The sequence below is a fragment of the Dipodomys spectabilis genome, unplaced genomic scaffold (genome assembly GCF_019054845.1).
Source record: "Dipodomys spectabilis isolate Male_0828 unplaced genomic scaffold, ASM1905484v1 ptg000069l, whole genome shotgun sequence".
Taxonomy (NCBI): Eukaryota; Metazoa; Chordata; class Mammalia; order Rodentia; family Heteromyidae; genus Dipodomys; species Dipodomys spectabilis.
In genome coordinates, this window is record NW_024870746.1 from 20,867,199 (window position 1) to 20,893,615 (window position 26,417).

General features: G+C 39.2%; 1 protein-coding gene across 2 annotated transcripts in view; it reads right to left on the reverse strand.

Annotated features, from left to right (window-relative positions):
- Syt14 (synaptotagmin 14) overlaps window positions 1-24,337 on the reverse strand; it is a 137,178-nt gene extending 112,841 nt beyond the window's left edge. For both annotated transcript variants that reach the window (XM_042682079.1, XM_042682078.1), the window contains exons 1-2: window positions 24,286-24,337; window positions 13,192-13,239 (exon numbers count right to left, since the gene is read on the reverse strand). In XM_042682079.1, coding sequence (XP_042538013.1) covers window positions 13,192-13,239; window positions 24,286-24,298 — 61 coding nt within the window. In that variant the 5' untranslated portion in view covers window positions 24,299-24,337. The remainder of the gene's footprint in view (window positions 1-13,191; window positions 13,240-24,285) is intronic.
- Window positions 24,338-26,417: the final 2,080 nt, after the last annotated feature.

Below are 26,417 nucleotides of genomic sequence, written 5' to 3' on the forward strand. Positions count from 1 at the left end.
CCCAAGATCTACAAAAGAGCACCTTTTAGAACACAGTATGTAAATAAATGGCCAGTGGCTGAGAAAAAAACCACTCTAAGAAGATTAGAAGGAAAAGCAACTAAATCTAACACAGAGTAAGAAACAATGACTATTGCCATGATCCAGAATTAAAAAAAAAAAATCCAGCTTTATGAGCTAGAGTACTTAAAAACATCTCACCTCAGGAAAATAACTTTTGGCTATGTTTTTGTAAAATTTCCATCACTATGACTGAGATTATCTGATATAATCAACTTAAAAGAAGGAAAAGTTTATTTGAAACCATGGTCTATCTTCAGTTGGCCTTTTGCTTTGGACCTATGGCAACCCAGTACACCTTGATGAGAATGTATAGGTGGAACTCATGGCAGCCAGGAAGCAAAGACAGTGACAGGAAGGGACCAGCATCTCAATATTCCCTCCAGAACCCACCCTCAGTGACCTAAGTTCCTTCTACTTAGGCCTCGTCTCTTCTCTTTTTTTCCTGTTTTTGAGGGGGCAGTATTGGTGTTTTGGACTCAAGGCCTTCTACTTCGTAGGCAAGTGTTTAACCACTTTAGCACTAATGTTTCCCACCCAAAGCCTCTCCTCTTAAATTAAGGTTCCATACCTTCCAATGATGCCACAAGCTAACAATCAAGCCTTTAATACATAGGCCTTTGGAAGAAAATACACATCTCAACTACAACAGATGTGAAAGACCTAAAGGAACAAATTCCTCTGAGGTAGTTTACACTGCCACAGAAAAGCTCACACACACACATATTATCCAACATTAAACAAAGGAAGTTTCATATGGCTTGGCATCCAATAAAAACTTACCAGTCATACAATGAAGCAAAACTAGATAAATGGGGGAAAATAATCAAAACTGACTCAGAAAAGTGATACAGCTGCTAGACAGGGACACTAACACGTATATTATTCCATGGGTCCAAAAACCAACAAGAAAAACTGAATGTGTTGAGAAAAGACAAGGAAATACTTTAAAGTCAAATACTGAAATCTAAAAGATTTGAAAGATTTGAAAGATTGAAAGATTGAAAACTACAACAGTTGAGATAAAATAAAGAAATGAAAGAAATAAGTGGTATATCAGTGCAACATCTATTCTGAGCAAAAGCATGCTATCTAGGCTCTTGCCTTACGACTGGGTAGATAAAAACATTCTGACCCTTCTATACTAATAACAATATCTAGACTTTTATTCCTTTCCATTGTGAGTCATTAAAATGTTAAGTAACAAAAAAAAAATGTTAAGTAACAGTTGAATTAATGCAAACGGGTTAAGAAAAAACTGAACAGGCTTCAAAATTTTCTACAGTTGGTTTACAGACATTCCTCTGTAGTATATTCAGAAAACCCACAAGTAATTCAGCCATTAGAAAGATAAGTAAGGGGAGAGAAGAGAAAATGATGCTTTTATACATTAGTATTTCAGAGAAAGGCAGGATACAGCGAGGTGCTAGACCAGCTTACAGTTTTCCTCACCTGTTGGCTGTCCATTTTCTTGTACTGTGACCTTCACAGTGTATTATTTTATTTTGTCCTATCTCCTGCACTTCACCTTCAAATGCTAAGGGTCTGCTTTGCCCACTGAGTGCCTACAATAACGTATAGCAGCATCAATTTGGGATATAAAACTAAAAATAATATAAAACTAAAAATAACCGGCGTGAGTCAATGTGGTAGGCTTCTTCCTCTGGGTATACATAAACGTCTCATTAAGAAGTTCAAAGATGATAAGAGTGAATCGAAGAAAATATAGCTCCATGAATTCCACCTTCTATTAAATTGTAAATGAAAGTGTCATTTTAATTATAGTAGCAAAAGCCCTATTCTTTGCTGCCATCAAGCTCTATAAATGTTCGGCCTAATTGAAATTCCTTGAACTAGGGGGGAAAAAAAGGCTTAAAATGTATGCCAATAAAACAGTTATCAAAAAAATCTCCTGATCCCTTCAAGATCTATTATTAGCACTGCCTAGAAGTTACTGAACTACACCAAAAGGAACATATCTAAGAACCAGAAAAATCTAAAGTAATACATAAAGGGAGAACTATATTACAACTTCAAAACAATTTTGCAGACAAGTGTACATCTTTACAGGGTATAGGGTGATAGTTTTGTATATTTATCCACTATGTATTGATCAACTCTAGATACTTGCCCCAAACATGTATCAAATGATGAAAACAATCACAATCCTCCATTCTAACAATTTTAGATGACACCACACAATACTATCATGCATAATCACCTTTCACCCTTGAACACAAACACCACACAAATATCCGTCAATCGGATAACAGGTTCCTAAGTGAATGGCGTGGGCAGCATACACAGCATGCACACGCCAGATGAACTGATCACATTCAGAGCAGAATAAAGTGGGATGATGCAGTTTCATAACATTTCTCAAGACAGAGTGTCTAAAACTAACAAATCGTTTATTTCTGGAATTTTCTGTTTAATACTTTCTGACCTTGTTTAACCACAGGTAATAGAAACTATACAACATAAAACTGCAAATAATGGAGAACATTCACAGCTAAATGTCGATCCAGCAATAGAAGATTTGCATAGAAACTGCATGGAGGTCTGTTTCTCTAACCAGCATCCAAAGACTAGGAATCAGCATTTTTCCTACTAGGAGCCATTTGCTCAGAGATCAGCAAAGCATTTCTTATAAACATTCACCATCATTTAAAGAACTGTGGAAAAATATAGAAGGCTTATGCTACTAACTCACTAGTAATTTTTTTTTTTTGGTGGTCATGGGGCTTGAACTCTGGGCCTGAGCACTGTCCTTCAGCTCTTCAGCTCAAGGCGAGTGCTCTACCACTTGAGTTACAGTGCCACTTCTGGTTTTCTATTGGAGATAAGAGTTTCACAGACTTTCCTGCCTGGGCTGACTTTGAACTGTGATCCTCAGATCTCAGCCTCTTAAGTAGCTAGGATTACAGGCGTGAGCCACCAGCACCCGGCCTCACTAGTAATTTTTTTTTTTTTTTGGTCACTCCTGCCCTGTCTCTGAGCTGTTTTTGAATGGTTTATTGGAGATAAGAGTCTTAAGGGTACTTTTCTGTCCAGGCTGGCTTTGAACCCCGATCCTCAGATCTCAGCCTCCTGAGTAACTAGGATTATAGGTGTCAGCCACTGGGTGCCCGGCTTCACTAGTCATTTTCATACATTCAAAATCTTGAATACCGTATCACTGAAAAAGATGTATAATAGAAACAATTAAAATATATCTTCCAGAATTCACATATATTGAATATTTATGTCTCATCTCTAAGAGAGTCTGTTAAGTTTCAAGACTATCTCTACTGGAGCTCCAGCAACACTTTTACCTCATCCTGTCAAGTTATAGAGAATACAGTTATCCACCACAGCTCTTAGCTTTCCTTAAGGTAATGAGTATGATTCATCTAAACCAGTTTACTGACTACAAAGGCTTGCAGGTACTTTATTTCACTTGGTCCTGCCAGAAGTCTTGTTAAGGTTAACACAGATGACATGAATAGTGCTATGGTTTGGATCCAAAGGCCCATGTGTTAAAGATTTGGTATCTACAGTGGTGCTAACTAGGAAATTTTGGGAGGTGGAGTAGAGTGGGAAGGTCTTGGGTCACTAGGAAATTGAACTCATGAAGGATTTGGGGATCTCATTTTTCCTCTTTTCTCTCTCTGCTCTAGAGACATGGCCACTCACACCAAAAGGTTCTCCTGCCATAATGTGCCACGATATGCTCTCATTACCAGGGAACAAACCATTGGTCTGTCTGGGGTTGCCTGACCTAGGACTTTGAGCCTCCAAAAGTAAGCTAAATAAAGCCTCTGACTCTGGAAGATGAGTTGCCTCAGATATTTCACTGTCCTAACTCAAAGCTGCCAATACGAGTAGCATTACCCTTTCACATTTGAGGGAAATGGGATATGCAAAGAATTTACTACTTATTCAGCTGTCCAGGGTGGATGAAGCAAACAGGGAAATAAAATCCATGTATTCTGAACGCTGAATTTGCTAATTATAAATTTACATAATTTCCCTGTACCCTTTTTACTGAGTACTAGAAGAAAAGGGTACTTTACTATTCTTTTGCTCTAAATAATTAGAACTAGGAAAGATCTGAAAGCTTAGTCACTCAGCAAATTCTATCTTTATCCAGCCCTGCAAAAATCAAATATAGTTCTAAAACTTTAAAACTCAATATGAAAATGTATCGCCTACACTTTCAGACACTAATCTATTATTCTTTCTCCACCGTGTTTCCACAAGAGAGAAGGGCCTGGGGCAGATTAGAAGGGGAAGAGGAAATAAAGGGAACCAAGGTAAGGAGCTGAGAAGGAAAGTCTGCAGGTACAAACAGTAGAAGATGAAAAGCTAACTGAAACTGTATTTATTTACAATGTAACAGCAGCTAACTAAGAGGTAAAAGAGCAATGCATAAACTCTCCTGACCTGCCATGAACCTGGAAATGTAAAGCCAGGTCCAGCTCTCTCTACTGCCCTATTAACCACAACCATCCTAGCTATTGTTTCCTAAATTTCCTTCTTCATCTCTATGCCTCACACTCTCTGATATCAAGTTGCACTATCCTAACATAGTTGTGGATTAGAATAAGAAACTATCAGAATTGGGCAGAAATATTATCTGTCTAGCCCCATAATTTGTAATCTACTGCTACTGTACACTATGTGGTCTCCTGTGTCTGGCTTCTTTGACTTAGTATGTGTTTTCAAGGCTAATCCATATTTTTGTTTGAATCAACACTTTATTCTCTCTTTTTAAATTTTTATTATTTTTATTTGGAAATGCTAAAACCAGAGGGGTTACAATTATATAAGTCAGGCAAAGGGTACAGTTCCTTTCTAATGAATGAATAAGATACTCCGTTGATAATATATTTTGTTTAATCCATTCACCAAGTGATAGGAATTTAAGTTGCTTTTACTATTATGAATAAGATAGCTATATGAACATTCATGCATATGTTTTTGTATAATCATATGATTTCAATTATCTTCAATTCTCATAGCGTAATTATTAAGTTAGATAGTAACTTTATGTTTAACTTTTTGAGAAACATTCTGCCTGTTTTCTGAAGTAGCAGCCCCATTTTACATTTACACCAACAGTGTAAGGGGGTTCCAAAGTCTCTGCATCTTTATCAACACTTGTTACTGCTATAGTTTTTTAAGTTATTTTTGGTCAAGCATTTAGAAAGAGATTAGTGAGTATTCTTTGGCTTCTATTTATTTTTCCTTAGAAGCTGTAAAAATACATAACTGGAAAGGATTAAATAAAACCAAAACTTTCTGTAGATAGTAGGACTATCTATACAGAGAAACTAAAATATCTAAAGAAAATTTGAATGGTTTGTCCATATGGCTATAATAAGGTGAATACATGGAAATTTTGTAATGCTTCTATTGTGTTTCCTTTATTATAGTAACAAAAAACAATAAATCTAAGCATAAGGCTAACAAAAAGACCTGTAAAACCCTTATAAATAACTTCCTAAACTTTACTGGAAAGCATCCAACAAATATCTTGCTGTGTCAAGTTCAACAATAAGTCTAAAGACTCAAAGACTGATCTACAGATTCAGTGCAATGCCCAACAAATTTCTCAAAGAGCTAGCAAATGATTTGGCTGGCTGATTATAAAATTTACATTAAAAATTGAAAGCTTAGAAATATCTGATAAACATCACTGAAGGAGAAAAATAAGACTCGTCTGCCCTAACAGATTCTTTTTTTTTTTTTTGGGTCCGGTCGTGGGGCCTGAACTCTGGGCCTGGGTGCTATCCCTCAGCCCTTCAGCTCAAGGCTAGCGCTCTACCACTTGAGCCACACAGCGCCACTTCCGGCTTTTTTCTTATGTGGTGCTGAGGAATCGAACCCAGGGCCTCCAGCATGCAAGGCAAGTGCTCTACCACTGAGCCACCTTCCCAGCCCTCCTAACAGATTCTTAGAGATGACCCTGCCACCTAGTGCGTGACTGTCCGAGCTTTCCTCTGAAATGGGTGTCTCCATGAGCCCACAACTACTAGGATTGCATGTATAACAGCAAGATGTGCCAACAGCTCAACCAGTAGCTGAGTCCCTTTGGACCACTTCTGGAGTAGCAACTTAGTATCTGGGTGGCTGAGCACTGTGAAACACATCCCTAGAGAGACAACACCCTAGGGAACCCTGGTCCAGCTAGGTAAGCCAGAGGTACTCTCTTCTTAAGGGGTAGTCTCCAAAATTTGCTTATCCCTTTACACTCTTGGTCCTATGACAGGTGGGACCTAGCCAATTCCTTAGGTGCCCTTAAGGCATCTTTCATACTGTCCTAGTACAAGGTGAGTGGCCTCTTTCTACTGGCTCTAATCTATTTAAAAACTATACCTTCCTTGTCTCTCACTTTAAACCAGCTCCTTTCCTGGTCAAACTTCCTACTTTTCAAATAAATATAAAATTAAGAAAAGAAATGCTATCCCCCCATCTTCAACCCTAGGGGTCTTGAACTTAAGAGGGATGGAGAAGTTCTAATATCCCTTACCTAGTAGACCATATTACTAATATAGCCTTTCTCTCCAGACCTCAGACTGCTTTTTTCATCTCAAGAAAGGGAAAAGAGTAACTGGGGCTTGGGTCTTCTCTACATTTGGGCGGAAAAAGTAGAGACAATGTCAAGCAACTCACACCAGAACTATAAAGTAGATTCAGTTTGTTTTCACTGTTCTATAAATAGTCTGTCCTTGGCATCTCTGATCTGCCTGGTATGGATACTGTTCTAGATTATACCACTCCTGCTTTTTACCCATCTATCTTACCCACAGATCCCACATTGTTCCAGGTATCATGCCTTAAATCCGTAATTTCCTGGTTTCCATAGTGAATGTGAAACAATCTGATATACTCCGACAATGCTTTTTCCATGTAAATTTTTTGAAAAAAATTTCTAAAGATTAAATGGATCTCAATTTAGCAAATGTCAAAACACGATGAACCACCTATCACTTCAGAGAGACATTTCAGAAGAAGCAGGTTTTTCTGGTGCCCTTCAAAGTATACCAAGAAGTATTTGTACATTCTGTAAGCAGAGCTTAAAGAGATATTCAACCTCATATTAGGTTGATGAGTTTCAGTGTTGCACAGAAGCAGCAGCCAGAAAGAAGTAATTTTAGAGGTCCACTGTCAACAAAGCTAGCTATTTCCTTGTCTAGTTGATGGAAAACAAAATGAAATGAAAATCTGAATGACACAGAACTAACAAGTTTTACTTACCAGATTCATCAATGACAATAAAAATATCCAAAAGTTTAATATATATTCTACTGACAGAGCCATGTGTTCATAGTGGTAATACAAAAGAGTATAATACATAAAGTGAAGAACCCGGCAATTTCTAACACAATTTTTGTAATAATCTCCCTTTAATCTTAAAAGCAATCTCAGTTCGCAGAAGCTAATTAACCACAGACCTCCACTAGCCATATTAGACAGGCTATTTGCCATAGCATTATCTTAATCACAAAAATTTTAAATGTAGCAGTTCCATTATTAGGAAATTAAGTCAGTAAGTTATGATGTATTCACATATTAGAAAAAAAGTACACACAGACAAAAGAAAGGATCTCAGACTATGGATATGAATTTAATTCTAGGAGGTAGGTTTTAAATTAAGCCAGTTACAAAACACTGTATATACCATATCTTTTGTAGAAGAGGAGAAATGTGAATAAATACAGTTAGTCTCATCACATATAAACCATCAAATAAAATATGTGACAATCTAAAATCTACTAGGTTGGTGTCTTTAAAAGTATATATAAAGCTGAGCACTGATGGCTCATGCCTGTAATCCTAGCTACTCAGGAAGCTAAGGCCCAAAACTATCTAGTCTCATATTACCTATCTGGTGCTTTCATTTCCTCTTGCACTGCTCCAGACACCTACTGGGCTTCTTTAGACAAGCCAAACAAGTGTACACTCACTTCAGCAAATCTACACTTGTCCCTTATGCCTGACGGGCCCTTCCCTCACATTGTGGCATGGATTAATCCCCTTACTGCAGATCATTACTCACTGGCATTTCTCAGATGGAACTACCACTGACCTCCCTACTTTAAATTGTGGAAGAGGGTAAGGTCTGGCAACCTTATTTTTTGGCCATCAGAAGAGCGGCATTTCTGGGTGTGGTTCTTGTAGCGCTCTTAACAGTAGCTGGCATATAGACATTAGCTAAATAAAAGAAGTCAGAACTTGTCTTTTTCTTTTTGAAGCTTTGTTTAAATTGAAAACAGAGTACTCAACAAGTTTTTAAACTATGTATATGTTTCCCTCCCCCATGGTATAACCCCTGCTTTCACTGTATTTGATGTTTGTATAATTTGTGGAGGTGAAGGGCAAAAAAAAATCGTTTAAATAGGGATACAGGCGGACCCATTGCAACAATGAGATGTACAAGATGTTATGTCCAAAAAATGAACTTCACAACTTTGGTGGGGGTGGGAGGATCGGGTGGGGGGAGGTGGGGGGAATGGGAAGAGATGGGAAGGGGAAACAAGGAGGAGGCAGCAATGCTTGATATGAAATATACTCGTTATCTTGCCCATGTAATTGTAACCCCTCTGCACAGTATTCTCACAATAAAAAATAATATGTATACGTTGTGAAATGGCTATATCAAAGTTTTATATCCTCAAGCCAACATCCCCACAACAGCTACTCTCAACCAGTAACCACCACTCTATTCTGTATTTCCATGAGTTCAACTGTTTCAAATTGCACATATGGTAAAAACAGAAATTTATCTTCCTTTCCCTGACTTACTTCACTTAACAGAATTTCCTCCAGGTGTAGGATTTTCTTACAGTATCCCATTATGTACAAATGCGAATTTTCTTTATCTGTATCTGGGTGAGTGTGAATAATTCCACATGGAAAGTATAGACATCTCCCTGACATTCCCATAGCAAATTATATATCTATAGTGGGATTGCTGAATCATATGCTATCTATTTTTAATTTTTTGAAGAAACACACCATTTTACATAATGGCTATACTAATTTACATTTCCACCATATCCTCTCCAATGCTTGTGTGCATGTGCTCGTTCCTTAATGTCACTCTCTCATGATGTCTTTCTCTCGGTCCCTCTCTCTGTGTCTCTGTCTCTGTCTCCTCTTTCTGATCTAGCAGGTGCAACTTCAAAGGCAGACTCTTAAACTCAACGGACATTTTTTTTTTTGGGGGGGGAGGGGTGGGTCCGGTCATGGGGCCTGAACTCTGGGCCTGGGCGCTGTCCCTCAGTTCTTCAGCTCAAGGCTAGCGCTCTACCACTTGAGCCACAGCGCCACTACCGCTTTTTTTTCTTTTTTGCTTATGCGGTGATGAGGAATCGAACCCAGGGCCTCATGCATGCAAGGCAAGCGCTCTATCACTGAGCCACCTTCCCAGCCCCCAGAGGACAGTCTTGAGGACAAGACTTTCAAGGCTGTGCCTTGAAATCTGTAAGATTTTTCCCAGTTAAAATTTTAAATTACCAGTGACTCCTTTCTTCCTTCTATTTTCTCACTTTTACAATGGTAATGCCTATAATTATTGTTCTATGCATGTCCCACTAAGTATGTTTTAGTTTCACAGCTCTACAAATGGAAAGGAATATAGAACAAAGATGGATCATGCCCAGAATCTCACTGCCATGTGATATAAATTATTTACATGATGATACTTTTGGGCTGATGATATTTAGATGACATTTGGACTCTAAGTTCATTTTTTTTCTTGGTCAGGATGAAGCAGTCTTGATTTTATTACAGGTGTACTGGGAATCCATGGAGGAATTTCCATAGCAAAGTGATATGAAATGATTTACATTTTTAAAAGTCATTGGTGCTTACTTTATGGAGGTAAGCAAGGAAGTTAAGGAACCAGTTAAAAAGTATTACAGTGAGGGGCTGGGAAGGTGGCTCAGTGGTAGAGCGTTTGCCTTGCATGCATGAGGCCCTGGGTTCGATTCCTCAGCACCACATAAGCAAAAAGAAAAAAGCGGGAAGTGGCACTGTGGCTCTAATGGTAGAGCGCTAGCCTTGAGCTGAACTGCTGAGGGACAGAGTTCAGGCCCCACGACCGAACCCAAAAAAAAAAAAAAAAAAAAAAAGTATTACAGTGGTCTAGACAAAAGAAAATAGAGACTCCGATTTGAAATGACAGCAGCAGAACAAAAAAAAAAAAGGATGGATATGAAATATACTTTGCAAGTATAACTGACAACTTACTAATAAATTAAGTATAGAGAAAAGACAATGATAAAATATGGTAAAATATGGGAAGATTCTTTTTTTTTTTTGTCGGTTGTGGGATTTGAACTCTGGGCTTGAGCACTGTCCCTGCGCTCTTCAACTCAAGGCAAGCACTCTACTGCTTGAGCTGCAGGGCAACTTTCGGTTTTCTAGTGGTTTATTGGAGATAAGAGTCAGAGCTGAGGGACAGTGCCCAGGCCCAGTGTTCAGGCCCCATAACTGGCAAAAAAAAAAAAAAAGTCTCACAGCCTTTCCTTCCCAGGCTGGCTTTGAACCATGATCCTCAGATCTCAGACTCCTGAGTAGCTAGGATTACAGGCGTGAGCCACTGGCACTCAGCTGGGAAGATTCTTTGGTTAGAAGTTAAGCAATTGGATATTATTTATTGACTGGGATTGACAAGACAGAGGAAGACAGACATTTGCATGTGAAAATCAAGACTTGAATTTTAAGTAGGTCAATTTGTTATAGGAATATAACTTAGTTTGATTTAAAAAATAAAGAACGCAAGGACAGGCTATAGTTTATAAGTTTATAGTTTATAAGTTCAGGGGGAATTAAAAAGAGCAAAATGAAATAAACCAAATAGATAAGAAAGAAAAATGAGGTCAGTAGATGACTAAGCCCTAGAACATTTCATATTTATAAGCCTGACAGAGGAGAAAAGCAAGCAAGAGATACTGAAGGAAATATCCATACAGCTTGAAAAGAAACTGTGAAGAAAAAAATGTCATTTTTTTCTGAATTATTGGTACTAAGTTATTCTACTTTATGTAACATTCATGTGCTCTAGTCTATGAAAGTCCAGCTAAAATGTAAACCTCTTGGCCTTTGCTTTACCTCTGGAAATATTTAAGTACTTGAGAAACAGCTACAAGAACAGAACACCACACTAAATTCTGAGGAAATAGATTTAGACACTTTTCTATGACATGACCAAGAACCTGAATAAATTTACATTTTTTAAATCATAGAATTAGGATTCTACAGAAAAATGTAAGAAGAGGAAAAAAGCTAGAAGAATACAGAGAAATCTGGACAAGGTATACTTTGAGAACTATCTGACTAGGAATGGAAATAGCAATAAAAGAAAAATAGAAAAAAGAGCCATACCTAAAAAGTGTATTCAGATCATTACCTTTTCCTTATAGCCTATTTTCTTAGCCACAGGACAGACTCTCTACACTTTCTAGTTTCCTTCCTTCTTGCTGTCTCCAGTCTTGTCTTGATCACCTGACTATAGCTTTAAGCCTTTTTGATTCCAGCCAATGTGTAGAATGTCTCTTGCTGTCCCAAATAATAGACATTATAAAAGTTTCACAGGGACAAAGTAATAATTAAAACAGTATTTAATGTATTTTCAGCAGCTCTGGATTAAAATATCAAAGTACAAGACTAAAAATGTTTACGTAGAAAAAAATATATATATACAAATTCATTATCCCTCCCTCCTCAATTCTGAAGTCAGTTAAAGCTAACTTCAATTTCCTCCTTTGAGGTACCAGAGGAAAGGTTGATTTAAAAAAAAAATGTTGATAAATGTTTTTAAGTAAATAGAAATTTCAGAATGTGACATGCAGGTAATTGGCATGATTAAACCAGGCCCCCATGTAATCCTATCTGCTCAGGAGGCTGAAGTCTGAGGATCATGAGTGAAAGCCAGCCTAGACAGGAAAAGTCTCTGAGACCCATAGTCCAAGCAGGAAAGTCTGTGAGACTCTTATCTCCAATTAAACACCAAAAGAAGCCAGAAGTAGAGCTGTGGCTCAAGTGGTAAAGTGCTCTAGCTTTGAGCAAAGAAGCTCAAAGACAGCACCCAGGCCTGGAGTCCAATCCATAGGAGACACACACACCACTCAAATAAAAATTAGCATGACCATGTCAACAATACATATATTCATCTAAAATGGGTCCTTTTTGTTTTTAATTCTACAGATGCTAAAACTTTTCAGAGAGATCAAAAACTTCCTGAAAATAAGCTGCCCAACTCTGGCACGCCACTCATAGCATGTTTCACAAACACTGACACTGCTCCAAACCTCCTCAGGGTAAATTAGCCGAGTAGGGACTGTTGCTTGTTGGCCAGACTCAGGAAGGCCAGGTGAGTTTTCAAGAGAGATGCAGGAAAAAGAAATGTTCCGAGTTTGAAAAGAGACAGGAGTAGTGAATTTATGAGGATTTCTTCCCCTGTGGCTTCCCCAGCTCTATCCAGTCCTTTCCATACCTCATTGCACAGATTTGTGATTATTTCTCCAGAATTGTGGGGAGTCCCAAGGTTCTCCTGATCCTTTCAAATCTAGAAAAATACCTGATTCCTTGCCTCCCACCTAATAACTGAATTACCTTGCCTGGGGCCACCTTGTTGAACCACCCAGTTGTCAGGTGGCTCCTTCTAAGGAAGCATAGACAGCTGTTGGTGTCATAGGATGTTGTGGTCTTTGGATATGCTCCCGATTTGAATTTCAACCAACTCCTCACATCTCTCTGATGGGGTACAGTAATAGAACAGAAGTCAATGGGAGATCAGCATGCACTCAGACTCCAGATTCTGAAAGGGAACAAAAATCAAACCCTCCATTCTTTGCCTCATCACCAAGTCCAAAAAAAAAAAAAAAGAACAATGAATATACTAGACACCAAAATCTATTGACCCATCAAAACTAAGTATACAGTGACAACTCTCAATAGCCACATAATAAGTAATATATAGTTTATGTATGATTAAGTTTCTATAATAAGAATAAATGAATATTATTTGTTGAATTGTATACCTTATAAATCCAAATCCTCTGCTATCTTACTAAAATTCATTCTGTATTAAAAAGTGTTCATTTAGTGTTTAAATATCCATGCAGAGCATTGGCTTACCTTTTCTAATACAGATAAGTTCATGCACTCCACAGGTTCTCTCTCCACCTATTAAAAAATTAAATTAGAAATTTAAAAGCAGAGGAAATAACCTTGAATTTGACCGTTACAAAGAAGCATTTATATTAGCACCTAGGAATGATCTCAGAAAAAAAACTTACAATTTTCTTAAATCCTCATTAAATATGATAGCCAGATACTCAGAATTTTTCTGAATAACCCAGAAATTGAGGCTTGCTACAGTTTTAGAATAAACTGGGCACACCAGTGGCTCATACCTGTAAACCTAGCTACTCAAGAGGCTGACAAAAGTCCACAAAAGTCTTAATTCCAATTAACTAGATTTAGTAGAACACGATGATTTTAAAAACCTAATAAGCACAGCCAAAAAGTCTTTTAAAAGGAGATTCTACTCTTTACAAAAATATAAATGAAAATGAAAAACATACTCAGTGAAATAGCCTGGCACAGAAAGACACACTATACAATCTCAACTATACAATCTGGAAAGGTCAACTCATAGTCCTAGGGACCAGAATGTTGTTATCAGGGCTGGTGTGAGGGGCATGAGAGAGGACACAAAAGGGGGTGGTCCTGTTCCCATCAGACAAGATGAATCAGTTTCTGTGATTTACTGTCCAACATGGTAAGTATACTTAATAACAAGCTATTGTATTCTTGACAAGTAACTTCTATTTTAAATATTTCCACTGTAAAAAATAAGTAGGTGATATAAGAGATTAATTTAATCATTTCACATGCATAATGTGATATTACGCATCAAAATGCCATATTATAGCCCATAAATATATACTGATAGTTATTGTAAGAATAATTTTCTTAGCCACTATACTAATATATTTTTTTCACTCAAAAACATAGCTCTACTGTAAGCCAAATAAAATTTTGGAGTGTTGTGTATATATATATGACATTATTATACTGTAAATTATTTTGAAATTTTCATAATAAAAATATTAAATGATTTAGTCATTTTAGGTCGATAGAGAAACTTATTATCAACAGTTCAGTTATAAGAAATAGAAATGTCTTACAGCAATTATATGAGAAGAAAAAACGATATCCACCTTAAAAAGTAGGTCATCTGGAATCCAAGCTAAAAAACTAGAAAATAATTTTTCTATCACTAAAGTAGGTTAGCTCCACAGCCTCGCTTGGTTCTAACAGTGCCATTGCTTCCTTATTATCAATAGTATAAAACAATCCCTAGTTAGCAGGAGATAAAAAAAACCTAGATATAAAGTTATGATTATAAAAGAATTATTATTCAGCAAAACCCCAGTATAAAACATGACCTTAACTGGAATATTACCAATGAACAACCACAGATCATTTGCTGAAGAGCTACAATGAAATACACCCATGTACTGCACATCTTTCAAACTGAAGAGACACAAATGACTGCAGCATGGTAAACTAGGCACTTACCAAGTTATAAGAAACTATTTTACCAGGTTATAAGAAACTATTTTCAAGACATTAGAAGAATCAAGTGATTAAAAATAACTATAATAAAAAGGAAGTTTAGAAGTATTTCCCCTGTATACTCATTGAGGTATATTTTTTAGAAGTCAACATTTGTAAATTAGAGTCTTGTGCTATATTCATGTATCTCTTAATGTCTGTCATTAAGGCTAGACTCTCACCTATGTAATATAAATTGATTAGGCCTTACCATATATAGCCTGCCTTAAATATAATGGTGGTTTTACAAGGATTAGCATTAACAATAACAAAAAAAACCTGCTGGCTGAGCGTCGGTGGCTCACATTTGTAATCCTAGTTACTCAGGAGGCTGAGATCTGAGGATCACGGTTCAAAGCCGGCCCAGGCAGGAAAGTCCGTGAGACTCTTATTTCCAATAAACCACCAGAAAACCAGAAGTGGCTCTGTGGCTCAAGTGGTAGAGCGCTCACCTTGAGCTGAAGAGCTGAGATAGCGCCCAAGCCCAGCGTTCAAGCCCCACAACCGACAAAAACAAAACAAAACAAAAAAAACCTGCTGAAGGACAATGGAAGTAAACTCTATTTTCATAATATAAAATTCATCTCTTTTGACTGAACATCATAAATAAAAAGCTAGCGAAATAATGACTATATATTAAATTTACAGTTAATTAATAATTGTCAAGCTTATTTTTTAAATCACACAACAAAAGAGACTAGCACTCAAAGACAGAGAGAGATTGGAATTCAGAAACAAAGCTCATTATTTTGTAGTACAAACAGAGACTCTAAAGGTTAAAGTTGTCCAAAGACACTAATTAATTGTCAAGAGAAAAAAATTCAAACATTATGTTTAATATAGCTAAGGAAGTAAAATGGATTTTTCTTCAATTTTGTGAAAAAATTATGAAATCATTTTTCTATGGCGTAAGGCAACTGACATAGAGTGACTGTGCAAAAGCTATACTTGGAGGTACCATCAGCATGACTCTAGACACAATCATCTCAGCAACGTGGCAAAGGTTAGGCAAAGTTACCATCTTTTCCTACAGTCCAATCTAGGTGCAGAACATGATATAAACTCACACAGACCTGTACTGCTGCCATAAATAATAACAGAAGGAAGCAGATATTTGGGGTACTCACACACAGGTGCTATGATTATGTGCAGTGTATATGGATGTACGGTGTTAATGTGGATGTACAGCTAACCAGGGTGCTTCAAGGGAAAAAGAATCCATATTTTCTCCATGTTCACAGAAGGAAAATGTATACTAGTGTTATCATCCCATTATAATACATCCAGGTATACAAAAGTGGACTTAAGCCCATGATCTAGTTCTTTTAAGGGTCATTTTCAAAGTTTACTTTTCATATTCTGACCATTAGCCTACATCTCCACAACTTACAAACTATTTCTTCTTTTTCTTGTGTTGCTTTAAGCATTTGTATTAAAGGATTTCAATTCCACAAGTCATATGATGAGCATAATGCAACTTGCTCATTGTCAGCCTGTCCACCAATCTGCCCTATCTTTTCCAATCACATCCCACTTATTTCTTATTGATTAAACACTGAAAAGCTACTTATCAATGTCTTAAAATTCATTTCATCTAAAGATTGATGTAGTCACAGCCCTGAAGTTAACATCTAGCTCACAGTAATCACATGGTGATAGCTAACTCTTATGTAGATATCTATACATAATAAAAGATGAAACTTTTAAATATTTTCAGTTGATGCTGTTAACTTCCCACCCCCCCCAAAAAAAAAACTTTGTTTGTTTTTGTGGTACTGGGGATTGAATCCAGTGCCTCTTCTTGAATGCTAGGCAAGTGATTGACTACCTGAAATTCACCTCCAACCCCAACTTAACCCACTGAGACTTCCAAATCTCAAACCAGGCACTGGTGGGCTCAGGCCCATAATCCTAGCTACTCAGGAGGCTGAAGTCTGATGATTATGATTCGAAGTCAGACCAGGCAAGAAATTCTGTGAGACTCTTAGCTCCAATTAATCACAGAAAAAGCCAGAAATGGCTTGTGGCTCAAGTGGTAGAGCGAAAGGAGCTCAGAGACAGCACCCAGGCCCAGAGTTCAAGCCCTTAGGACTGGGGTGAGGGGTGTGTGGTGGGGTCCCGGAAGCCTTCCAACTTTCAGACACATTTTAGATTAGCCCCTAATTAAAGCCATTTATTCAAGGAATAACATGAGGGCTGGTCCTTAATTTAAAACAGTGTTGAGGAAAAAACATGATTTCAAATTGAACTAGACTTCAATCAAAGTCAGCAACCTAGCACAGCTAAACCTCATACTTGTTACCCTACATGATAAAAAAAAAAAAAAACCTTAAAAGCATTTGTAGAGTAGCAATAAAATAACCACAGGATAGAAAATAGCTTTCATTTTAAATGCTGATTCTGGAATAGGAGTGAAGGGCACTGCTGCCCCAGTTTCCAAAAACAAGTCCATAAGCAAATCCAACAGAAGATGCCTTCATAAAGTAGTCAGGAGAGGATGCTCACAGGAGAGGGAGGACCGACCCGCGGTGGAAAACAAGTATGTGTCCTCACCAGAAGAACAGCAAACTCAAAGGAAATTCAAAGCATTAGGCCCCAGGAAACAGGAAAGACCCTCTCATAGTTCTCTTCTTTGGCATCAGTTACTGAATTTCAAATGCTCTTCTAGGCAAATACCCCAAAAGAAATGTTACACTTCTCATACTTCTAAATTTGCCCTCCTAAAAAAAAAATGTTTGTTTAAGAAGAAAATAGTTTAAAGGCTAGATGCAGTGGCTTATAGCTGTAATCCCAACTACTTGGTAGGCAGAGATCAGGAGGATCGAACTTCGTGCTTCGTGACAGAGGCAGGCAAAAAATTAACAAGACTCCATCTCAATGAACAAGCCTGCCATGGTAGCATGCAGCCATCACCCCAGCTAGGCAGAGGCAAATGTAGGAGAATCACGGTCTAAAAAGGAGCCCCAGAAAAACTATTAAGCTCAATTTAAAAAAAAATGAATGCCACCAGGCACCAGTGGCTCTCGCCTGTAATCCTAACTACTCAGGAAGCTGCGATCTGAGGATCACCGTTCAAAGCCAGCCTGGGCACGAAAGTCCATGAGACTCATATCTCCAATAAACCACTCACAATACTGGAAGTGGTGCTGTGTCTGAAGTGGTAAATGCTCGCCTTGAGCTGAAGAGCTGAGGGACAGCGCCCAAGCCCAGAGTTCAAGCCCCAAGACTGACAATAATAATAATAATAATAATAATAAATGCTTAACAGGGCTGAAGGCATCTGGCTCAAGTGACAGCATTCCTGACCAGCAAGTAAAACTGCAGTAAATCCAGCCAGGTAGGTAGGTAGCATATAGACAGGTAGACACATAGAAAAGTCTCCAACTCTCTGGGATTATCCTCTCAAACTGGAATTCCTTTGCTTTTGGTTGCTACTGTGCAATTAATGTAGAATTAAAATAATTTGAAAGTCTTTATCATTTTACAAACTCATTTTGTCTATAATATTCCTACATACTAGCAGGACTAAACTTCGGAACACACATGCCCCACTCTAACTTCATCACACAGAACCAATGAGTGTGTCTCTAGTCATGGCAATAGCTTATCTTAGAGTACTTAATTATTTGCAAAGCTTGTTCCGTATCGTATCTCATCCGGTGCAGACAAGTTCTTATGCATTTGATTCAGTAATTTTTCTAGAAAGTATAAATTTTATTATGTCAAATCAAATTTGCTGTTCATGAACAGATACACTTTCCAACTGATGAGTCACTTTTTAATCCAGTTTTAATTATGTTTTGACTATGAGAAACTCATTAGCATGACAGGATAAATCACTCAGAAAGTACATACTTACACAAAATGCTCCACTAAATTGAATTTAGTAGTTAAACTGAATATAGAATAAAATCCTTTGACCCTACCAGAGAAACTTTTTAAAACTAGAAATGTGCATTATCCATTAGTAAGTTCAGAATGTAAAGATAATTCAATATTTATTAGTATCTATTTAATTATAACTAAACCACTATAGTCCAAAAATGTAAAAATAAGAAAATTTTCAAAATATATGTATATATAAAATATGCATGTAATCATATTACTCAAAAACTTGAAATGTTTTAGAGTAGTTTGTTCAATCTTCTATACCCATATATCTGTACTTTCTCAGTATTAAAGGTCAGAGGAGGAGGAAGTATTACTGAAGTCATCTAAATAAAAGTCAAATTGAAGAAGAAAATCTGCTATCTGACTGTGGATATACTATCCACAAACATAATCTTTTTGAAGTAATTGCAATCATTATTAATCATCAGGTTGTATAAATCAAGCCAATTCTCATTTTCTGCTTTCCTCACTGGCATGAACTACTCTACTGCATCTATTACTACCTTAAAACACCAGAAATGAAAACAGTTTCTCTCATGTTTGCTACTTGCTTCTATTTTTTGCTTAGTACCTTAGAAACAGAAACTTGAATAAACTATCAACTACTCCAAAGTATGTCCAGATTTCTCTAAGTAAACCTACCTAAATAGGAAAATGTCTTAAATGGCTGAAAAACATTATTAATTTAAACTCTTCCATCAGTCAATGTATCACTTTTAAGATTAAACTGAACTGTAATTTCTCCAGACATGAAATGTTCAATGAATTACCTCTCTCTGCTACCTCTCCCTCTCTGAATAGGTGTAATGCCTAATTATATTATCCTCTATAGACAGAGTAATGATATCCCTAACAATAACAAAAGAGAGCGGAAAGGGGTATGGTGCTCTGACTCAAGACTAATAACATATTTCTATCTGTTTTTGTTTTTAATTCAGTATTACAAACAGCTTCCGAAAATCCAAATTTTATTTTAGAAACCTTAGGGTCCAAACAAATTTTAATGAGAATCTTAGAATTCTAATAATGGTTTTAAAAACATATGTGAAAGTGTGTAGCAAACTATAAGCTATACCATAAATTATACACACACACACACACAAACATCTTTATGGACTGGAGACAATGTACAGAAGTCCATGAAACAATCCAGAAACAAAGATAAGACATGTTCAGGTACTACATAAAATCTAAGGAATATAAAAAATGATTAAGACATTATCCTCTAGGAATTTATAATCAGACTAGGACAACAGGTTTACAAATGACTGATTACAAAGTAGTTCAATGTGTACAGCAGGTATAAACTAGACAAATGACAAGGTTGAGATTAAAAACACAAAGAACATTTAGCTAGATAGAAGTAAGCAACAGCTAGGAGCCAGTGGCTCATGCCTGTAATCCTAGCTACTCAGGTGGCTGAGATCTGAGGAACAAGGTTCAAAGCCAGCCGTGAGAGGAAAGTTGGTGAGACTCTTATCTCCAATTAACCACCAGAAAACTGTAAGTAGCACTGTGTAGCTCAAGTGGTAGCATGCTCACCTTAAGCTGAAGAGCTCAGGGACAGCACCTAGGCCCAGAGTTCAAGACCCACGACCAAAGCGGGGGATAAGTAAGCAACAGGAGAAAATTTCAAAACCAGGAAAAAGTCAACGTCAGACTGAAAGAGGCCCATACTACTAGACTCAGTATTTTAGAAAATAATGACATGGGTGGGGCGAGTGGGAGAAAAATGAGGGAGGGGGTAACAAGTTCAACAAGAAATGTACTCACCACCTGACTCATGTAACTGTAACCCCTCTTTATATCACCTTGACAATAAAATTTAAAAAGAAAATAATGGCATGTCTTGACCAACTAGGTAGAGCAATGATTTCCAACCTGGTATCACCAGACTGCTAGGGTAACAAAGATCTATAATCTAGTCAATCTTTTTTTTGTTGTTGTTCTTTGTTCTTTGTTTTTTGTTTTTGTTTTCGCCAGTCATGGGGCTTGCACTCGGGCTTGGGTGCTGTCCCTGTGCTCTTCAGCTCAAAGTAAGCATTCTACCGCTTGAGCCACAGTGCCACTTCTGGTTTTCTAGTGGTTTATTGGAGATAAGAGTCTCAAGGATTTTCCTGCCCAGGCTGGCTTTGAACCGAGATCCTCAGATCTCATCCTCCTGAGTAGCTAGGATTACAGGCGTGAACCACCGGTACCCAGCCTCAATCTCTTAAAAGTTTGCCTTTTAGAAGTTTACCTTTCCTTAACATTAGGCCAAGTTTTTCACTTAGGTAATTACATTAGATCAGTATCGTTACACTATCATCTTTATTTTTGTCAAAGGTCACAATCATCAATCACAGGTCTGACTGACAAGGAAATGGGGCCGGAGGCATGGCTCAGTAGTAGAATGTGTGCTCAAGAGTAGAGTGCATGCTGGCAAGAATGAAGTCCTGAGTTCAAATCCCAAAACTACCAAAAAGACATATTTACATTTACATAAATGAATAATTACATAGTAGAAATAATTTGATGTTGTAAAATAAAAGTCTTGTACAGAGAAGCTAATCAAAGTATGTCTTAGTACTACACTGTAAGTAGTAAAACTTTGGTACAAAACTAATAGGAATGGGTTCAACTAATAATAATGACCTAGGGTATTTGAGGGTTTGAAAGTAATCGTGGCAAAATGGACTGGTTTGGACTGATTTCAACCTCACTTTGAACTAACATGAAACTCCAAAGGGGCACACACTCATGTGAACTTACATTAATAAGATATTGCACAAATCTAGGATGGTATAACAAACATTACTATCATATGCTCTTCAACAGTACAGTCGTTGAATAAAATGGAATGGTCCAGCACTATATTCCAAATTTTAAAACCTACAGCTATAGATTCTCTGGAGTAGGAAACTGAATATTCACTAAAGAAAAGCACTGTACAGTCACCTTCAAACAGAGCAGGGGATGTCCTGTACAAAGAGATTAGTAGGCTTTTAATAATTGCTACTAAAAGCAGGGTGAGTAGATAGACGTTACTGAATGGTGAACCTAGGATCAAATACAAAGACCTTAACGAAGAGTAATAAAAAAAAAATCAGACTCAAAACCATTGTTTTCATTACTGAATATTTTCAGCAAAAGAAGAATCATCTATCTCTCTGTGTTTACATAATATGGTACTTTTCTATTGGCTTATATTAGTTATACAAGGGGAAGGGTGAAGCTCAATGTTAGAGCTTCACACATGTTTACATTGTAGTGCACTCATTCTTATCCCCTCTATTGCATCCTTGTCTCATTCTACCCCCAAAAGAAACATAACTAGCCAGGCACCAGTGGCTCACACCTGTAATCCTAGCTATTCAGGAGGCGGGAGATCTGCGGATCACTGTTTAAAGCTGTCCAGGCAGGAAAGTCCATGAAAGTCTTATCTCCAATTAACCACCAAAAAAGCCAGAAGTGATGCTATGGCTCGAGTGGTAGAATGCTCATCTTGAAATGAAGAACTGAGGGACAGCACCCAGGCCAAGAGTTCAAGCCCCTGGACTGTCAAAAAAAACCAAAACAAAACAAAAACCCATCCCCAACAGGTTTCCATGTTCCAGTTTCTCAGTTGTAATTGTATTTTTGAAATTATGTCTCCCTTCATACACAGTAGATCCTGGACTCTTTGAGGGAAGGAATGTGGTCTTGTCCACCTTTATGGCTCCACAAACCCAAAAATAGAGTATATAATATATTTTCTATTGAATTATACTAATGAAACAAATAGTTTTAAGAATGAATGGTTTTAAGAACCAATTCATTGAGAAAATTCATTGGCTATGATGCACTCTGGAACAACTAAAATTCTAAGATGGCCCTAGTACCACCTACATCTAGAGCTCAGTAAATCTTATCATATAGCTCGCTGGTATATGAAAAGATAAGAAGCAGATTAACTTGACTTGATACCTTTATTTGAAACATATTGGCTATACTTAATTGCCAAACTACAACAGTATAATGGTTTATAACATGAAGCCTTAAACAAAGTATAAAAACATAAATGTGTGAGAGTTTCTCAAGCACAAAACAGGCTGAAGGTGCAACTCAGTGTTAGAGAGTGACTGCCAGGCAGTGGGTTCAACCCTAGGACAAACGAAAACAGCTAGAAGAATTTCTACAATAGAAGGATTGCAAAAGCCTTATTCTTTAAACATCATGTAGAAGACAGTGTAAAATACCTACAGTCAGTTGACATAAGAAAGGAATCAATAACATTTAACTGTCTCAGCAAAGAATGGACATACTGAGAACTGCAAAATATTTCAATTATTAGTTTAGGACTATACCTGAATGTTACCTAATTCTTTCTTGTGTTCTGCACAAACCCTTTTACCTTTTCCAGTTTACAAGAAACACCTTTACCACTTTACATATTGGTCTGGAAAAATAAAATACACTACGTAAGTCAGTGGGTGTGGTTGCCTGAGTTAAACCCTAGAAGTACCATGAAGAAAAGACAATGAAAGTACCACTCTGGGTAACAGAAATACCAAAGATGATTATTATTAATAATTATAATTATCAAAGATAATTTAGCTACAGTAGATATTTACAACTGTCTTTAAGGTGTATCTTGCATATATAATAGGTACTTAGACTCTTAAGTGAGATGAATCATTTTGGGGTTCAGGAACCCCTAGTGACAGATCACTTGGATGGGAACACTCTGAAAAGTTTTACATGGGGGAACACATTCAATGTAGACAAATAAAGATACACACCACTCTCGGTAACTTGCATGTCTGTACAGATACACACACACACACACACGCACACACACACACACGGAGGTTTTACCAATGTACTTGGAGTTAACTTAAGAGAGGAGGACTACAAGACGCTGTAGTCTTTCATAGAAGTATCCTAGATGTGTGATATTATTTTTCACAACATCCTCCTCCGAATTTTTTTTTTAAAAGGCAAAATACAGACATTTCATTCCAGTTCCAGAATTTTTTGGAACAAGAGAAAGAAAAAAAGAAAAAAGACACTTTAGTGCCGCCTACCACATCAAGGGACTTAACTCTTCCTAAGCTACTTTTTGGAAAACGCAGTATTGCACTAAAGCCCGGACATTTGCAGGATCCCGGGTGTGTGTGTGTGTGCGTGTGTGCGCGTGTGAGTGTGTGTGTGTGTGTGTGTGGTAAAGACGTATTTGCTTCTTCATTGAGAGCAGCAGCTTTGAGCGTCTGGGGGACAGGGAGGGGGAGAACATTTGGGAATATTAACTTCACCCCAAATCTCCAGGTTCCCACCCCGCAAACACAAGGGGAGGGGGCAGAGCGGAGGCGGGAAGGGTCAGGTGGGGAGGGGACGGTCAAGCCGGACCCCGCGGGGTCGCTCCGGGTCGCGGGAGGACAGCCGCAAAGGGAGGGGTGCGGCCCGCGGCCCCGACCTCCCCGCAGCCCGCCCGGGAGGTTTGGGGGTCCGCAGGGCCGCAGCCGGGGCTGACACTGCGCGGTCCCGGAGTCGAGGCCGCGGGAACCGCCAGGGCCGAAGCGCGCCACGACCCAAGTCCCGCGTTCCCCGGGCGCCGCTCCGCCCGCCGCCTCCCGGGGCGCGGCGCGGACCCCCGTGCGCTCCGGACCCGTCCCGCGTGCGCCTCGGCCTCCGGGCCCCGCGGGGCCCCCGCCGGCGGGGCGCCCCTCCCCGCGTCCCCCCGCGCCGGCCTCCACTTACCTTCAATCGCCATGATGTGCTCGCCATGGACCGCACCAAGTGGACGGCGGGGCGGGGGGCGGCGGCCGCGCCGAGGCCGCGGGCTCGGGGCCGGGGCGGGGCTCGCCGGGCGCGGCGGGGCTGCGGGGCGCCGCGGGCAGCCGCGGACCGGGCCGGGAGGGGAGGGGCCCGGGCGCCCCGCGTGTGTGCGCGCTGGGGAAGAAATGGAACCTTCCGGGGGCCGCCGGCGGCACGTGACGGCGCCCCGCCCGCCCCGCCGCGCCCGGAGCCCGGAGCCCGGCGCCCGGCGCCCAGCGCGGGGATTCAAACCCGGTGCGGGGTCCGCGCGGCGGCGGCGGGCGACGTCACCCGAGGCCCGGGGAGCAGCGGCGGGGGGCGCGGCCCAGCGCGGGCGGCCGGGGCGGAGTGGTCAGCACCCTGGACAGCGCTCAGCGGGGCTGGACGGGTCTCCTCCCCGGAGCCGGGCTCGGGTGGGAGCGGGGCAGGCTCCTGACCCGCGGCCTTGGGGTCTGGTAACGTGAAGGGGTTCGGTTTGGGTTTTGCCTTGAATTGGGCAAATCCTCGCCTCATTCTGCGCTGTGGGGCCAGGAGACAGTTAGCAAAAACCAACCGGAGAGAGGGATCCTGAGGACAACCATGTGTTTCTCTCCCCCTTCCTCCTCCCCTCTCTCTATCTCTCTCGGTCTGTCTGTCTCTGTCTCTGAAACACAAAGAGCCCCCCCCTCTCTCTCTCTCTCTCTCACACACACACACACACACACACAGAAGCACCTTGCACTTGGTGCCCTCCCCCTTGGAAATAGGAGTTGACATCTGTCTGCATATTGCAGACACGCATTTGAGGCCACAGAAAGGTAGCGAGTCGGACTGACATTTTGGCAGAGGACCTTGAAAACTTGTCACATGCACTTTTTAAAAAAAATTGCAAACCCATGAGAATTGGGATCCGTCACGGGCCACCTAAACCCTGAACGACAGCAACAATTGGCCACTTAGCTTTGACTTGAGGGACTTCCTGCCATCTTTTGCCCAGCTCTCCAGTTCATTTGGTACTTGAAGGGCCGGCAACAATCAAGGGTGTAATCTGCATTAAGGAGAAGTTAGTGATTGTTCCCTGCGGAGAAAATGCTAACTTCTACAGCCAGGGAGCTATATTAGGGACTGACACAAAGAAGGAAATATTTTCCACTTATGTAAGTGAGGTTGGACTGCAATCTAGAGCAGAAACGATCTCTTATTGCTTTTATGTAACTTGTCCCTCAGTCACCATTTAGGTTCAACCGACATCTATTTTTTAAACCATTTTTATTACTTCAGTGAATATCTGTTGAGCCAGGCACTGTGCTGAAAGCTGACTACAAACCAGAGTTGTTATTGAAGGATCAAACAAAATACATATTTTCTACTCAATCAATACTAAAATGCTGTCAATTTTGTCTAGGAAATATGTGTAGGGGTGAGTGGAGGCTTGTGAGAGGGTTCACAGCGGATGTCTGTGGGATGCAAGTAAAATATGCTTAATCAGTAACATTCTCCCCACACACACACACACAACTTGGTTTAAAACAGGCTTGAACTTGAGACATTGAACTCAAAACCACAGTTCATGCTTTGTGGTTTCTGGCTGACTGTTAAGTAATCCAATTGTTCAATCTTTTTAAAAACTTCATGTTGAAAACTAGAAAAGCTTATTCATCCTTTCATCGCCAATTACACAAGTAACTACATATATTACAAGACTATGTGCACTGGAAGAACACAGGTTAATATCACCACCCTTTGTTTAGAAAATCAGGGTGGGGGAAAGTACTGAATTTGTCAACTCTGGGAACTTAGACTAGTTAGACCAAGACTAGTCAGTATTGGTTACATATTCCCCTTAATGAAAATGCATAATTCACCCTACAAACATTGTCTTTAAATATAATATGGTATATATACTATATACCATATAGTATATATACCATATATAGTATATATATGATATGCAGTACATATGGTCTACAACTACTAGTTGGAAAATTTGTATTAGACTAATGTTAGCTACCACATGGATTACTCAACTTCCCTGCATGTCATACAGCTTTTGAGTTTCCTTAGCAGCTACTATTAGTTGGGTGTACTTTGTTCCC